Source organism: Ostrea edulis, chromosome 3 (assembly GCF_947568905.1).
Source record: "Ostrea edulis chromosome 3, xbOstEdul1.1, whole genome shotgun sequence".
In the NCBI taxonomy this organism is placed as follows: domain Eukaryota; kingdom Metazoa; phylum Mollusca; class Bivalvia; order Ostreida; family Ostreidae; genus Ostrea; species Ostrea edulis.
Window position 1 is genome coordinate 35,980,963 of NC_079166.1, and position 18,485 is coordinate 35,999,447.

The 18,485-nt window shown below is 36.1% G+C and overlaps 1 protein-coding gene and 1 long non-coding RNA gene across 5 annotated transcripts in view; one reads left to right on the forward strand and one right to left on the reverse strand.

Annotated features, from left to right (window-relative positions):
* Nucleotides 1–2,608, forward strand: part of LOC125676979 (runt-related transcription factor 1-like) — a 62,402-nt gene extending 59,794 nt beyond the window's left edge. For all 4 annotated transcript variants that reach the window (XM_048914873.2, XM_048914874.2, XM_048914871.2 and 1 more), the window contains one exon: nt 533–2,608. In XM_048914873.2, the coding sequence (XP_048770830.1) occupies nt 533–1,395 (863 nt within the window). In that variant the 3' untranslated portion in view covers nt 1,396–2,608. The remainder of the gene's footprint in view (nt 1–532) is intronic.
* Nucleotides 2,609–8,378: 5,770 nt separating this feature from the next.
* On the reverse strand, nt 8,379–10,029 carry LOC130053399 (uncharacterized). Its single transcript, XR_008801974.1, has 2 exons — nt 9,990–10,029; nt 8,379–9,112 (listed from the first exon to the last, which is right to left on the reverse strand). It is a non-coding gene; the product is annotated as an uncharacterized LOC130053399 (long non-coding RNA).
* Nucleotides 10,030–18,485: the final 8,456 nt, after the last annotated feature.

Genomic DNA, 18,485 nt, shown 5'->3' on the forward strand with positions numbered 1-18,485 from the left:
TGGCAAAATACAGATTTGTTCAAGTTCAAATTTATAGACAGTATAATGTACATTTCTCTCGGGCTGCTAATTTGTGATGAAATATTAAATTGCACTTGGTTGTGTAAATTAGAAGCATTGACGATGGACAGTCTCCTAACGGGAGGACACAACGTTACGCAAACCAGTCTACTTATCCCAGACGACGGTTACTTGTATTGGTCGCAGTATTATGCATTCTTCAGCTCATATATTATTTAATTGAATAGTTAATGTCGTTTGCATACGAATTTTATGGCAGATATAAAATTAATGAAGCATCGAAACATAAAAGTCAAGAATAGTTTCACTGCATACATCACACTATATTCTGAGCTTCATTTGACTAATTTCTGTGTAAATGAAATCATGAGATATATACCTGTGTTAGTAAGTAAGATGAACCTACAGAGACATGACGTTAGAAGCAAAGAAACAAATCTGTTTCCGTGTCTTGTAACATATATTAGTCACACAGCGAAGGAAGAGTTTAACGGTGTTTATTTCTTTATAGGACATCAAATAACCTCCGCAACTCCCATTACTCAACCAATGGATCAAGTACTTCAAGATAACAGAATTCCGATCATGTCCAAGGACAACACCCAATTAGACATTTTACCCCCAAATCAGGATAGATCCATGCCCGTTATTATTCCGGATCCACAGCGAGCAGACGGAACAACTCTAGAACAAAGAGCTTCATCACTTGATCAACAACTCTCGCTGTTCCCGAGATTTTCCGAACACAGAATGCCCGAGTCTCGATTTCAAGATTCCAGACACCTGTTTGGGTCGTCCAGTTTACCGCCATATCCATCTACAAATTCAAATCTCGCTATACTACGTGAAAGTGCTATCTTGAGAGCGTCAGAAAATATATCTCGAGAAATAAATAGAGAAATATCACTGCCCATACCCGGGTCCCATAACACTTACCCAATGATGACCACAAACGAAATTCTAGATCGAATCAATCCTCCAACGACCATGACGTCATCCTATTTGAGCACGTCACCAACATTACCAACGAGTTTGTTTTATCCACACATTTATTCAAATCCGCCGCCAATGCAATCCAGTCTATATTTACCAGAAGAGAGAACATACGCAATATTAGGTCAAAGGTCACAGGAGATCAATACTGTGAGAGCAGATCGACCTCTATCTGGTACTCCGCCGCGCTTGCCGATTGATGGACCAAATAGGCAAATGATTCGAGACGATAGCGACGAAAGATCAAGAATAGAAGCAGTTCGCGCCAATATCATGCAGCCAATGGAAACTCACGTTACAGATGCGAACAATTCTCCTGTTCGTCACGGCGCTAACCCAAACACTGTTGCTGACGTTTCGTCTGTGTGGCGACCTTATTAAAGACAATCATGTGTATAGATATTTACCGCAACGTCCCATGTTGCTTTTGTTATTTTGGCGATCTTGTCGAATCCGGCGAAGTCTTTTCCTTGCGCCAAATTCCCAGATTTTGACATTCGCTTTGAAATCGTCAAAGGGAAGAAAAAGCGTACGTGTGAGCTCAAGAGAAGACGGCGTGGACAGTTGTTGCACATAGCATTGGAGTGGGAAACTGATGCCGATTTAATGGTGCTTGGAAGATTGTGCATTTAAAGGACACCATCGTCCTGATTAGTTTGGGGGTTCTGTGATCTCAGATGGCGTTGACTTACGTTTGTAAATTTCAACGTGTTTATTTTTTTTAATGTTGTGTAAAAAGTCCAATGTTTTGATCTCAACGACATTATAGTATGTAAAAGTCTTCTCTATACCTATATCTTAAACTGTCAGCAGTGGGTATTTGCGTAAATGATAGATTGTTTAAATTACAAGTTACTTGCTGTTATTTTGTAACAGGATCTTTTGAACTGCGCAAATTTCAGATTAACTGCACTAAATGTCCTTCTCATATCTTAATTGTAAACTGATACATTACAATCAACCTTGCCAAAGAAATCCTGTCGGATGAGAAAAGAATCAAGACAAGCGAATTGTTTACGACGAAAGAACGAAAGTATTGGATAAATAAGTATGGTTTTTACATCCCCCATCATGTATTTATCAAACATCCCCTTCTCTTCATTCCACTTTTCAAATGTGCTGTTTTATGTGATGTGATTTTTCCATATTTTCATTGTTATGACAAACTTCCTACTTGAGACCACTCTTTTTCTCTTTTGTCCAGTTTGTTGTGTAATTCTCAGTGCTATATTGTTGATTATTGTCAGAAATTTGTTTACGTCATTTATATTTTTAAACTGTTAAAATTTTAATTGTCTGCCTTAAATGGTTTTTCTCAAAACTAGCCTTGTGGTGTTCTCGGACAAGTGCATTTTTGAATAAAGAGACTAGTTGAAATTTGAAACTGTGGACGACGAATAATTACCTTGGTTACACTATTTCGACATTTTTTTCGATGATAGTGTTGTATTTTAGAAGATTTACGGATTGGTACAGTCTCCGATATTGTTTTGATACGGTTTTGTATTTTCTGCTTTAATAGTGCTCCATGTCTCTGTGTATGATCCACACTTTTGTGTGGTTAAGCATTCAATAAAATGTTGATATATCTATATATACAATATCTTTTCTTATTCTTACGTTTGCAAAATTTGTTTGGTCAAAATCCGGAACAGACTTACTGGGAATCACTTCACAAAACGTCATGAAAGCAAACGTTGAAGCCAGTTTAGTCTGGAGTGTCATTTTATAGATGAAGAATACCTTTAGTTGATTGTATAAAAATGAAATCCGTTATAGTGTATATATGACTCCCTTTCTTTCTCTCTCAATAGAGATTCAAATTTTTAATAATGCATCTGGAAAGCGCTGTGAAAGACAAAACTGATTTGTGATTTGGAAGGAAATGATATGCTGCGACATCCTTTAATTGGAAAAGAAAGCTAGTTGAACGATTTATGAAAGTCCTCTAATCTGCTGATACAAAAGACTTGTTTCCTCTACCAAGGTGTAGGCGGTAGTGAGGATCCAAAATTTTAGAAGTAGTGGGAGTTAAAACATCACTGCCCGACTAATTACAACGACTCTTCTTTAATTAATACAATTACATGTTCATCTTGCGACTTGATTGGATTTTGCGGGGGGGAAAGCACCGCAACTTATACTTACAGTGTAATAAATTTGTGTAAAATACTACACGTTTGCGCTCTCGATATCGGCATTTTGTTGTTGACATTTTTGTATGTTTATTTTCTTACTTAATTTTTTAATATTTCTTAATTTTCTTTTTGTGTACATTTATATATTTTTGGCGTTTTTTATTAAGATAAATGCTAACTTTAAGGATATATACGAACAAGATATAACATTGTAGCATGAAACGTGGCGATACGAGCACTATTCCATAAACAAAAGTGGAGGATGCGAAGTATCTCCATACACAACTGTACATGTACAGTGTATATGTTGTGTGCAATCTGTTTTTCAAGAGTCTTATCAAGTAATGTGTTATTACAAGTACTACATTTTACGCAAGTAAAAGTACTATCGTCAAATCTACGTCAGTGCAGGGTTGTAGTGGTGAACATTTGAAAAATTGGAATTTTTCAGTTACTTGTACTATAATTACACTGGGTCCACACCCTCAAAGTGATAAAAATATTAAAATATTGTTACTTTCATACAAGAATGAACAAATATAAAATTATGTTTTTGCTTAAACTTTAACCTCGGGTTAAGATATATATGAAAAATAAGCTCTGTTTAAATGTTACTATGCATAGCGTATTCATATTGTAGGTATACGACCACGTTAATATACTTATCAATGTACCAAACAAATGAAAGTTTACAGTAAATTACGTTAACTTGAACAAGTGAAGATAATGAGCAGTGATAAAGTTCATAAATCATATTAACAATGCAAAATTTAGAGCAGGACAGACACGTACCCCTGGAAACACTAAGGACGGGATAAGGTGCATAAGAGGAGCAACTTAGCATCCCCTGTCGACCAGTCACACCCGCCGTGAGCCCTATGGACATTTGTTTAAAAAAAATCCAGTAAAATTTGGGGGAAGTCCCTATCATATAGGTGGTGTGTATAGGAACAATTGTTTCTTATATAAGGCAATAAAACGTTATGAACATGTTCAATGTCTCACAGTCCCGCTATGTACTACGCCACGACGGTTGATGTATTGGATCACGTGATTACCTAAATATCTACTGGCGACCGGAACTGCATGGTGACAAATATTCAAAGAACGAATTCATTTCTCCTTGACATTTAATTACCTAAAAACTAGGAATATACAATGACCTACTCTTCTAATTGCCGAAATAAAAAAGAAAGTGCGAATGCATGTATTTTGTACGAAAAAGTAGGTACGGTTTTCATAAACCTTGCAATATTGCCTAACTTCAGACGTCGTCAGTCAGAAACTAGAAATAAGGCAGTGGCGCAGTGGCGTTACGCTAGGTTTGAAATATTTGCAAGCAGGGGGTCTGGGGTGCATCAGACCCCCAGAAGCTGAGGACATATTTCGTAATATGTAATAAAAATTTAACGAAAATATTTGTAAGCACGTGCATACAGTGCTACTGTGTAGCTACGCCACTGTAAGGTACTAGTTAACATGTACCAAGTGTTGATTCTGACGACAATTCGTGCATCAATTGTTCTATTCATAAACTTCACCTGCATCAGATGCACGATCATCCTCCATGATACACTCCTAGAGTATTTCTCATCAAAAATTTAAATTAAAAAAAAATCGTATTCCAATGAATTATTTAAAATACCCCATCAATGATATGATAGTTAGTATAAGTAATCTATCAATCTTTGAAAACACTGCATGAATGAATGATGTTTCAAATTTCAGTTATCATATGGTTGACGACATTCATGTTCTGTTCCAATTTCACTGGGTGCGTACAGATACAACAGATAAAAAAACAAACAAAAAAAACAACCACGATACATGATTTATTGAATCTTATTGATCTTTTGTTTTAAACATCCGTCCATTAAATATAATGGTCACCTGAATTTTCCCAAATCTTATAAAGCTAAACTTTACGATATATGTTTTCTAATATATAAACAATGAACATTGCAGAGTACATTCTGAACGCCTGACACATATTTCCTTTCGGGAGAAGAATAATTGTTGAAACATACATTTCAGATTGGTGACATTCAAGCCCTACGGGAAATTAAGGGGAAAAATTCAGATCAAAATTTTCATTATTTTAACATTATGCGAGCATCGTGACAAACTCGATTCCTCAGCGTCTAATGTTTAACTGTTGGGAAAGTAATAGCCTTAAAAATCGTACTTTTATAATCGTAGGATTACAAATGTCTAAAATGACCTTGGATCAAGGTTGGTTTATTTACATACCCATAGGTCAACAACGAGAATTTCGTGTCAAGTATGAACTTCAATATTTTTCAGTACAAGTATACTAAAGTAATTACCTAAATGGCCTTGCAATATGGGAGTATCTTATATATACATGTAAATATGAGTGAAACATTCTCGAGTGGGACGTCCATGTATAACAACATACAAAGAAGTTTTCAATCTCTGCAAATTGAATATTACATTGCATCATTATACTGTATGAAAAAGATTGATTGATTTTATATTGTTTAACGCCCCCACGCCCCCCCCCCCCCCCCCTCGAGAATATTTCACTTAAATGGAGACGTCACCATTGCCAGTGACAGACTGCAAAATTTAGGCCTATCCTCGGCGCTTACGACCTTTTCAAGAGCAGGAAGGGATTTTTATCGTGCCACACCTGCTGTGATACGGAGCTTCGGTTTGTGTGGTCTCATCCCGAGGACCGCCCCAATTAGTCGACTCTTACGACAAGCAAGGGGTGCTGAGGACCTATTCTAACTCTATTCGTGTTCACAAAAATTGTATTTTCCCGCGATTCGCTAGTAAAAGCGGGAAAATGATGTATTCACGTTACAGTAACGTGCTTTGTTATAGGGGGTTTGGTCCATTATTGACGAATAGAAAGGTAGCATAGGGTTACAATAGGAAACAAGTTTGTTAGGCTGGTCAGTTTCTAGGCGCTCTTCACGAAGATAGGACAAACTTTCAGTTATACATTAGTTTTGTTATATGTAGGCTTACATGTTTTGTGTGAGGTCCGTCACACTCCTCCTGCACCTTGGAGCAATGGCATCGGATACAGGTTTCCTAGAATTTTTCTCGATTTTTTAATCGTTTTATTTCTCGGTTTTTCCTGGCCGGCTCGGGTAAGCTAAAGGGGGGGGGGGGGCTTATTAACGTTACTGAATATTGTGTGTGGAGTATTTCTGTATATTGTGTATGGAACATTATTGTACATTGGTGTGTTTTTCATATTTGTGATTAAATATAATAAATGTGCACGGCCTCCAACGTGCGTGGCTAGCGTTATGTTATGTATTGAGGTGTTGTGGTTATGTTTCGAGTAGGTAGTAGAGTTAATACTACTACGTTACAGTTACCGACTGTTCGGCCGTTCTTGACACACTGATTTTGACTACGGATAACTCCGTTTACCTGATCAGGATATAGGGCTCACGGCGGGTGTGATCGGTCGACAAGGGATGCTTACTCCTCCTGGACACCTGATCCCACTCCTGGTGTATCCAAGGGTCCGTGTTTGCCCAACTATCTATTTTGTATTGCTTATAGGAGTTATGAGATTGATCACTGTTCGTTATCTTCACCTTGCAGTTATCAAAGTTCACAAAACAGTATCCGTTGTTTGCTTACCGCAAAGTTGAATTAATACAGTATTCACTCTTCCACGCCCCGCCCACCGATGACAACGAACGTCACATGTTTTCAGACTCCGTCAACTTATGTAAACAACATGGCGGGCGATTTCGATCTTATACAGGATACCTTTTCAATCGCCTCGTTTACTCGTGAATTTTCATAGAACAGTCCGTCAAAGGGTTTGACATACTTCAGAGAAGGTTATGTTCACATAATTTCAGTGGGTAAAAACGCGGAAGAAACAGTAATTATAACTTATTTGTTAGCGCTAGATGCTTTCGCTGCATCGTCTAACCATCGAATTGCAGGATTCGGCTGCCATCGATGCTTACTGTTCATGCACAGCTGGGTTAATTACGAAACGTTTTCCGAGTTTTGAATAATTGTTTTGTTACGGAATTGACGATGTTTGTTGTTCAGTTGAAACTGAATAACTATATATCATATATGCTGCGTTGACCGGTTCAATAAAATGTTTCATCTGCTTGCTTGCTTTTATTTTACTATTATTTATGATTTACTTATGAAAAACAGTTAAATATTATCAAGAATTTACATTGCAGCTCAAATACCATCTGTGATCTCCATTAAATGTTCAACTTCAGTTATACTTGAATGGATATTGTAGATCTAGATATCTGCATTGAGATATTTATAATTCCACGTCCACCCAAATATCTATTTCTATTTAAAAACAACAACAACTTGCAAATCAACAGAAAGAATGTGTACAATGTTTGATAGACATCACCATTTTGACAGTACAGTCAAGAATATGTTAAATGACACACAATAGAAAACTTGGAACAAGAATATTATAAAGACTCGGACCAAAAAACAATTTCCTGTTCGTAAAACATCTGTTTTAATTAGTTATCCAACCTCTTGTACTATAGTACATATTGTAATTACATAGGATCAGCAACACAATATAATACTTAGTTAAAGGAGTAGTTTATCATAAATAGGACAATAAATTAAGTACCACATGTTTTTTTTTATTTTCAACAAATAATTCAAAACTATGGAATAATCATTGTTCTTTAAGAATAAATGGTTTACAATATCTGTCTATTTTAATTGTCAATGAATCAGCACAAATTCTTACATTTTCTTAGTTGTGAGCATTCACACATTTCGAAGGAAAATTTAAGTAATCTACTAGTTTATATTCATCATAATGTAAGTTTTCCCAAAGTTAGACATAAATTTACTCTCTTATAAAATGTTTATGATTTTAAATAAATTCCTCATATTGTATACAAGTAGTACACAATGAATTCACATGCTCTACAATTTTCTCTTCAACACTGGGTTTTGCCCAGGAGTTAGTAGGGTGCAAACTATCCAACGTTATTGATGTCTCCATATATATACATATACTAACTGGTTGGAATACACCAACAGAGATACAGAGGTGCAGACATATTTCCCCTGATTCTTTGGATATCGTGAAACCTTTGTCTGACATAATGAATTCCCCTTCCAGAATAATTCAACCCACCATCAGTTAACAAAGGAGTTTGTAAAATCCGCTATTCTCTGTAACAGCAACATCTGACATAGATCCAGTAAATAATTCACTAACAAATATGATAATAATAATAGCCTTTATTTATCCAAGATAACACAAATTAGCATACAGCTAGTTTCCATTGTGTCCCCTAAAGGATCACAATCCACAAGTCCCCTTTAGGTTGTAGCTGATTTGTAGTCAGAATGTATAATTTGTAACTGTAGTTTTAAAGAAGATTGTTTCTGTGATTTCCTTTCTGCACAATCAATGATAGCGATGGTTTTTGGGAATTGAGCTTTTATTCAGTTGTCATGTTGTTAATATCATTCCTATAGGACTATATTGAAACACAACATAAGGTCAATTCAGGCACAGAATATATCACTGATACACTGTGTTGAAATACAAAATCTTGATGCCAAGTCTTTGATTTCAAAATTATGTCTCAGCCTCATCAGTGTTAATAACAACTGCGATTGTTTTGTCATATTTGTTATGTCCCTCCTTTTTTTACACACTGGGGAATTTGCTCAGATGTATAAAAAAAACTCTAACAAAGTACAAAATGTGGCATGTCTCAAATTGATATAATATAAAAACAACCCTGTTTTTTTTTCTTCTCTTGCTGTAGAGTACTGTTAATGTCAAAAGGGGTGGCCTGTTGGTGGGGTTAATCTTGGGCTTCCATTGATAACTGGAGTTGCAGATGATGATTAAGTATGCTCTGTTGATGAAAGGCATTTTCTGCTGTTGTTAACTGGTCTTGTAAATTCTCTGACTTGTGCTGCTGTTACAAGTATATCCAATGAATCTATAAAGAAACAACAACATTTTTTTTTAGCATTTGGAAGTAAAACATAGATGCTGAGAGGGGCCATGGAATTTTAAAAGGTGACCTGACCTATAACATGAAAGATCCTATGCATACATTACACCCAACAATTTATTAGCTACTTATAAAATTTCAGTTTGCTCGAATTATTATGAAATCTAAATTCGAATTTAAAACCATTTATTACAAAATATATATGGACATAAATTCTATTGATATTTAAAAACTTTGACCACGGAATTAGTCTGATTACTGAAACTTTAGAACTGTATCCCCTGGTATGATCTATTGTAGGAATCATGGAACGAAAACTTTGAATATGGCGCTCTTACAGTCATGTTATGATATGTATGGCTGAGCAGGGAAAATTTAAGACATAAGACCAGAAACTGCATATATATTGGTGTAAACATTAAATGAATTGACCCTAGATATGAAAATAGTTTAGATAGGGGATTCTTTTTAATAGATAATATTATAGTAAAAAAAAAAAAAAGTATTGTGTAGCTCTTAGCACAGGTGCTTGGGTTCATGACCCCCCCCCCCCCCCCCTCCCTTGAATAACCTAGCTACACGAATTGTTATATTCAATGGGGGAAATTCTTAAAAAGAGCTATTTTGGGGTATGCATGACATTGTTGACATGCATTAGTAGGATTTTCAACAAGAAATAATTTAAATCAAGTCGTGCAGGTTATTCGGCCAATTCGGGAGAAGGGGGGGGGGGTGGTCCTGAACCCAAGCACCTGTAGCTCTTAGTACATGTATACACATGACATGGGCATGTATTATTATCAGTCCCTGATTTAACTATTACTATTAACTAATACATAATTGTCTGCTAAGACTAACTTACTTTGTGTGCCGGTCCATTCTGCTCTTACTGTGGGGCCAACCGCACGCCTTTACGTAAACATTAATCTTTATGTGATTTTGGGTTTGGAAATGGGATAAACATTACTTCTAGTATCCTTTCTGGGTAACGTGAATCACTGTTGTATTTCCCCGATGCACACAATTCCACCAATTTTATGAGAACTCGGAAGTAATCAGGCTAAAACATATGTACCTCAAAACCTCCGTCATCATAAGTTTTGACGGAGGTAATGGCGGACAATTCTTCCGCGATTCTGATTGGCTGTGCGGAGATGATAACCGCACCTCCCCTGACGACAGTGGAAGCGTGAATTTAGGCCTGTTTATACGCTGTCGAAATCGGTCGTGAAGTCCAATCTCTAGTTTTGTAATATCCAATGTAATTATGCAGAATGTTTTCTTTTTATCACAACACATCTATTCATACTAAAACAAAGTTCTAGAGAATTATTTCTAGAAAATACACAGTGCAACAGGTATTATATTATTTTTCTCTTGAACTCTTCCAAACACCGTTCTAAAATTAGAAAATCTTTTCCAGATTCTTTTTTTCCCTTTGGTTTTTCCCCCAGCAAACATTCTGTATGAAAGGTGAAGATAACGAACAGTGATCAATCTCATAACTCCTATAAGCAATACAAAATAGATAGTTGGGCAAACACGGATCCTTGGATACACCAGAGGTGGGATCAGGTGCCCAGAGGAGTAAGCATCCCCTGTCGACCGGTCACACCCGTCGTGAGCCCTATATCCTGATCAGGTAAACGGAGTTATCCGTAGTCAAAATCAGTGTACCAAGAACGGCCGAACAGTCGGTATGAAACAAGTCAGACAGCATTTGACCCAATCATAGGTTGTATTGACGAACTATATCATTATAATTACCACAGAATTTGTGAAATGCTGACTTCAATCGAGACTGTTGAAACCCCTGTACCATCAACTTGTTTGTCAGTAGCTTGCCTCGATTTAAAAACTAACCATACGCAGAACAAGCTCTTGCGTATCGAATCAGTTGAGAGATATAAACACCATATGCAGGTGATAATGGAATATTGCTACATAAATATGGGAAGTTGACGATAGAGAAGCTGAAATCATCCCGTTTGTAATACAGTTGAGTTGTCAGTTTGCCGTTAATGTCTGCTTTCAATAAAATATCTAAATATGAAGCAGAAGTGGACGACTCTTTTATTTCGAGTTCACAGGGATATATGTGTATACATGTATATTTTACAGTACATCTTTATAACATTATGTGGAAGTACAAAAGTGTTAAAAATTATTTGAGAGAGCGAGGTCTATTAAAAGATTTCGTTCCATCTGTTCCGAAGGGTATCAACATTTTTCATTATCACCATTTTTGTATGAAATAAATGTTTGTATTTCATAGAAAAACTTTGAATATGATATACATGTGTATATTGAAAAGCACACAATCAAATTTTTTGCTGTACACCTTGCTGTGAAAGGTGAAGATAACGAACAGTGATCAATCTGATAACTCCTGTAAGGAATACAAAATAAAGTTGGGCAAACACAGCTCCCTGGATATACCAGAGATGGGATCAGGTGCCTAGGAGGAGTAAGCACCCCCTTTCCACCGGTTAAACCCGCCATGAGTTCTGTATCTTGATCAGGTAAACGGAGTACTCCGTAGTCAAAATTACTGTGCCAAGAACGGCCTAAGAATCCGTATAAAACACGTCAGACAGCATTTGACCCAACGATAGGTTGTATTGGCAAGCTAGATTATTATAACGACCATACAATTTGCAAAATCTCGACTTTAAACGAAACTGTTCAAATCCCCGTAACATCAACTTGTTTGGCAGTTTAAATATAAACCTTTAACCAAAGGATGGAAGTTTTTTGTATACCATTTGTTTTGTTAAGGATGCTGCAGTGGTCTAGAGGTTAGAGCGTTCGCCCCGCATGCGGAAGGCCGGGGTTCAAATCCCGGCCCGACACACCTAAGGCGTTAAAACAGGAAGTGACAGTTCCATCGCCAAACGCTCGGCATCAGGTGTGACTGTCATGGGTCCTCGGAAATTACCTTAAAAACTTATGTCCCGTGTTACAGTAGGTGTGGCACGCTAAAGAACCCTCACTGCTCAATGTCCGTAAGCGCCGAGCATAGGCAAAAAATTTGTAGTCCTTCACCGGTCTTGATGATGTCTTCATATGAGTGAAAAATTCTCAAGAGAGACATTAAACATAATACAATCATTCAATCCAAATAAACTTGCAAAAACATCTAGAAATGATTGGAAACAACATTCCCACAGTATATGTTTTGTTGTATCCTCCCCACTGTAACAAAAAGCGCACATCTTTGTTTCACCATTTTGATTTGACATAAAATGAGTTTGTTGCGAAAATGTTATTAATCATTCTACATTGTAACCATTGAAGTTTACTGGGTTTTTTTTTTTTTAATTATTTTTTGCTATGAAAGGTAGTGTGTGGATTATTTTCCACTCAGTATTATCTATGTATCAAAGATTTCACCCCACCTTGCTTTACCTGTTGACACAGGGCAATTTTGTTCAGAAGTTCATAAAAAGAGCTGAGATTTTGTTTTTTACATTTCGGTTCATTGTATATGCTTGACCAAGTGATAAATGGATTTGCCAACTTTTTAAAATGAATGTTTATGCAATACTTCTTAATCTAAGTCTTTATTGCATGAATGCTGCTTGCAGTTATGCAAGAGTTTGCATCACAAAAAGTCTTATCGCTAAAAAAAAACAACTATCATCTTCAATAGTGAAAGTTGAAGATAACGAACAGTGATCAATCTCATAACTCTTATAAGCAATACAAAATAGATAGATCTAATCGGGCAAACACGGACCCCTGCATGACACACCAGAGGTGGGATCAGGTGCCTAGGAGTAATCATCCCCTGTCGACCGGTCACACCCGCAGTGAACCCTACATCTATCCCAAAATTATTTTTATGGATTGCAAAAGTAACTTGACCTATTCAATCCCACAGGATGTGAACCTTTTCCAGATTCTTATCTCGGTCACATACGTCAATCAACACTATGTAGTACAAATGTATGACGCAATACTCTCCCCCTTAAAAGGGTTTGAATTACAAGAAAAATGACAATAATTTCTCCAAAATACAAAAATCAAACCAACAAAAATGAAACTGAAATACTGTATTCCTGGAAAAGCATCTGCAATAATATACATGTAAAAACTTTACTCTTGTTGATATTTTGCGTAAAAATTGAGGAAGTTGTGATAAGTAAAAACAAAGATTGGATGCAGTGACATTCAAATAAACAACAAAATGTTGTAAAGCTAGCAACAAAGCAAGATACTCTTTCTCGATGGTAGAATAATTTTATTGACATTTTGTAAGTTTCTTTAAAAACCCAACAACTCTATCGCTATTGTCACCATGTTCTTGAAACAAAGCAGCCCCGACTCCTACATCACTTGTATCAACAGGAAGCTTAAACTGCTTAGAAAAATTTGTGAGGAAAAGAACTGGACTACCTGCAAAATGATTCATCACAGTCTTTGTCCATTAAAAATCAATCCTCTTTTGCAATAGGTTGGTAAGTGTTTAGCATGTGGATCAACTATTGAGGAATAATTTAAACCTTTCTGTAAAAACCAGTCATGCCTCAAAAATCTCAATAACTCTTTCTTGGTTGTAGGAATCGCGGGATTTTTGTGACAGCTTTGTCAATACAACCTATCATTTGGTCAAATGCTGTCTGACGTGTTTCATGCCAATTGTTAAGCCGTTCTTGGCACACTGATTTTGACTATGGATAACTCCGTTTACCTGATCAAGATATAGGGCTCACGGCGGGATATCCAGGGGTCCGTGTTTGCCCAACTCTATTTTGTATTGCTTATAGGAGTTATGAAATTGATCACTGTTCGTTATCTTCACCTTTCATCCGAAAAACCCGTGATTCTCACCTCTCAATACCAAACGTTTGGCAAACGAGCACTTGCTATCTATGTTTACGTCTTAGGTGGCAGGAGTGAGCCTCGAACTCATGATCTAATAATGACAATGCGAATGTTCTACCATTGAGCTACCGGGACAGGTCACTTATAGAGTGAAATATTACGTAACATGCAGTAAATGTTTTGTCGAAGGAAATGTTACTTGATTGATTGATTGAATATTGTTTAACGTCCCTTTCGAGAATATTTCACTCACACGGAGACGTCACCACTGCCGGTGAAGGGCTGCAAAATCTGGGTCTATGCTCGGCGCTTATGGCCATTGAGCAGGGAGGGGTCTTTATCGTGCCACAGCTGCTGTGACACGGGACCTCGGTTTTTGCGGTCTCATCCGAAGGACCGCCCCATTTAGTCGCCTCTTACGACAAGCAAGGGGTACTGAGGACCTATTCTAACCCGGATCCCCACGGGGAAAATGTTACTTGAAGTGAAATGAATATCTTAAGGGAAATGTTACTTAGAAGTGAAGTAAATCTCTTGTGGAAGAAAAGATTTCCAAAGGTGCACTAAATCTTTTGTAGATGAAATTATTACATGCAGAAGCAAGCACGAACCACACAATCAGTTGCTTCGATCTTTGCATAAAGTTTCACTTCAAAAACACTTTAAAAATTCATACTGCGCTTATTTTTCATTTAACACCGGAACGTGTTTCACAGAATAGAATCGCCTCTTCTCAGAAAAAAATCAAGTAAACCATATTTAAATTTGTAGACTTGCCTCTCCATATAAAGCCAGTGATCTCTTAGATTGCAAAGTGGGAAAAACTGCCACACACCTGTTTTCTAGTCTGTACTACACATGTGTGTGCAAGGTACATTCGATAGGAAGGCGTGAAATGTCAATTTTGTAAAACCCAGAAATATAAATAATGAATACTAGTTTTAATGATATCGTATCATAATTTCATACTACATGTAATTGTTTTGGCATAAACACTACCAATAAAACTATTTCAGTGACATCATATCATGTGATTTTGTATTCATTATCATAAATAACACTGCTTAACAAATTGAAATATCTTTAAAAGACATCTTGAACACTGTGTGAGATTTTGAAGTCTTTTCATCGCTTCTTAAACTTCAATTACTACAAGGAATATATTATGTCAATATAAGCAACATTTTTCGTCTTAGATAAAGTTCAGTCTTGTATTCAACCATATTTCAAATTCAAGTATATACCCTGTATTTCATACAAATATACTTCTACAATTGCCTTGTCGTAAGAGGCGACTAAATAGGGCGGTCCTTCGGATGAGAGCGCAAAAACCGAGGTCCTGTGCCACAGCAGGTGTGGCACGATAAAGATTCCTCCCTGCTCAATGGTCATAAGCGACGAGCATAGGCCTAAATTTGGCAGACCTTCACCGGCAGTGGTGACGTCTCCATATGAGTGAAATATTCTCGAGAGGGACGTAAAACATTATTCAATCAATCAATCTACAATTACATCCAAACTTTTTAATTACAAACTTTACAGTGCCCGGATATAGACCATCTTATACATAACCCTCCTGCATATTCTTCAATTCTTTCAACTGCATTCCAGCTGAACATGATGCAGATATAGTTAAATATAAATACTTGATGTCTTTTATCTTAAAAGGTCCAAAATTCAGAGAACCCCGACCTTTAATTGTTGATAGAACATCATCTCGATTATAGAATGTTTCGAAGAATATGCCAGATGATGGGCTAGATATGAAGAAGAGGATTGACACCGTATCAGAATGGATAAAAAGTATACATTATGTAAGAGGAATATCAGTATTTCGTATTAGACAACAAAAACACGTACCATATACATTCTGTATCCTCCTATGGCAAATAAACAAGAAGTGATGATAGTATTAGATAGGTTACATGAGGAATATGGTTTGGTAACAGCTGACAAAGCTTGTAACAACACTGTCTTTGTAAGGCTCATTATTAAACAAAATGGTTTAATTCCACATTTGGTAATTCAAATTATACTCAAAGTTCCCTTTCCAAAGACGAAATTCTTCAAAACCCTGTTTCATTTTTAACACATTTGATATCCCAGGCAATGGAACGAAAGAATATGAGTTACCGTACCTATACCGGATTTCAAAACAAAAACCCTTACAAACAAAGATACATTGCTGAATCCAGTAAATGTTCTACCAAGTTTTTATTTTTACTTCTTACGAGAATGTTAACGTTGTGAAGGAAAAACTTAAGGCGTATTATGTCCCAACACATGCAAGCAGTGGTGTAAATCAAATGTGGATTCTCAAAATTTCCAAAGATCTTTTAGTAATTTGAAATCACAAAACATTTTCCAAATTAATAGCATCAAAACATACGTGTACGATTTTTTAAAACAATTTACACCACCATTCCTCACAATAAATCGAAGACCAAGCTTTCTGACATCATGAACAGCTGTTTTGTCAATGAAACTGGAACATGGAATTACTCATATCATATATAAAAATCCTCCAAAATTATTTTGTTAAACACCACCCCTATGAACACTAATTGTGCTTCATTATTAGTTGACCTATTTTTGTATTTTGAGGCAGAATATATTTAAAAGCTTCGACATGAGAAGAAAAAAATATATGGCTATGGTCTTCAATTCAACATATAGATATATCGACAACATTTCATCTATTAACAATTGTCACTTTCATTCCTGTGACGATTCGATATATACCAGTGAACTCGAAATAAAAGTCACCACAGAGTCTCCCATATCTACTACATATTTGGATACATTTAATTAACATTTATATCAAAGGCAAACCAACAACAGAACTTTATGACAAACGAGATGACTTCAGCTTCTCCATCGTCAACTTCCCATAGTTATGTAGCAATATCATATTATTTCCTGCATATGGTGTTTATGTCTCTCAACTGATTCAATACGCGAGAGCATCTCCTGCGTATGATAATTTTTTTGATCAGGGCAGGCTACTTCCAGATAAGTTAATGTAACAGGGGTTTCAACACTTTCGTTTAAATCAACCATTTCGCAAATTTTATGGTTGTTGCATTACATCATGATCTAATTTGCAAATATAAGCTATCACGCAGTCGAATCTGTCTGGTGTGTTTCATACCAAGCCGTTCTTTACACAATGATCTGCGGATTACTCCGTTTACCTCATCGGATTTACTGAATGTGTTACAGGTCAACAGGGGGTATTTACTCTTCTTAGGCATCTGATCCTACCTCTGGCATGTCCAGGGGTCCATGTTTGCCCTTTTCTTGATATAGGATTATGAGATTGATCACTGTTCTTCATCTTGTCTTGTTTTTAATTTATCAAACAATTGCAAACATGCTCTCAAATCCTTTTACCTATAGAAATAACCAAATGTACTGAATAAACACATTAGAAAGTATTAATGTTAAATCAAATGAATTTGGGAGAAGGTATGGTACTGTATTCGGCCCAAAAGCAGGTTATTAGGCAGTTAAAAACGAATCATTTACAAAATGCATAATAGAATCATCTAATTTAAGTGTACAATATTTTACTTCTATTCTCATACATAGTAATATACATTAAAGTGATTTACTTTAGACATTCAACTTTCTTTGTTACATGAAGCAAACCAAAACCTTAAGCAAAGCAAAACCATAAATTTTCAGGCAATTTACTTACAGGATAAAAAAAAAAACAAAAAACATTTATGTTAATCACGAAAGGAAGGATTTTTTTTGGGACAAGTCATGCAGCTGAAAAAGTCCGGATTTCGTAGAGTAAGTGACTTCCTTGAAACGATTTATTACTCATCAAATATCCCTTTCGTTCGCCGCACACAGTGAACAGAGAAACCTCTTTCAAATTGTAGCTTTACCTTTTTGTCCGACACCACAGCGGGTCTATTCAATTTGAATGATAAGTGTATAAATTATTTATTGTTTTGTAAATGATCTGATTTAAATAATAGCAAGTGAAGAAAATATCATTCATTTCATAGAAACACCAGAAACATAAAGGCATGATAAGTCTTTAGAAAGTCAGCACTTTTAATAAGTACATTAATGGTAATAAATTTTACTTAATGGATTCGATGTTCCATGATGAGACTTGTGTCCAATAATTGCTTCTTTGTGTTTTAAAATAATAAGCATTGAAATTTTCATTCATTGACGTAAGCACCGGTAATGTACAATGGATAGGGTAAATCAAAGTATTTCAATTCTACAACAAACAACTCTAAAAGACATTGCAGCTCCGATCAGGATTCTTGCTAACTGTCTACAGAAATTTGTAGGATTGTTAAATATATAGTGTGAAGGTGCATCGTAGAAAGACAGGGAGGGGAAGGCATGCAATGTTGAAAGGTAATCCTAACCGAGAACATAGTCATTGGTCTCAATAGGTTTTAGTTCATAATAATAATATACATGTTGCGACATTCTCCTCTCACAATTCGTTTTTGAATGTCCATTTCCCGCGAGCAGGCATTTGTGACACTTTGATTGTAGA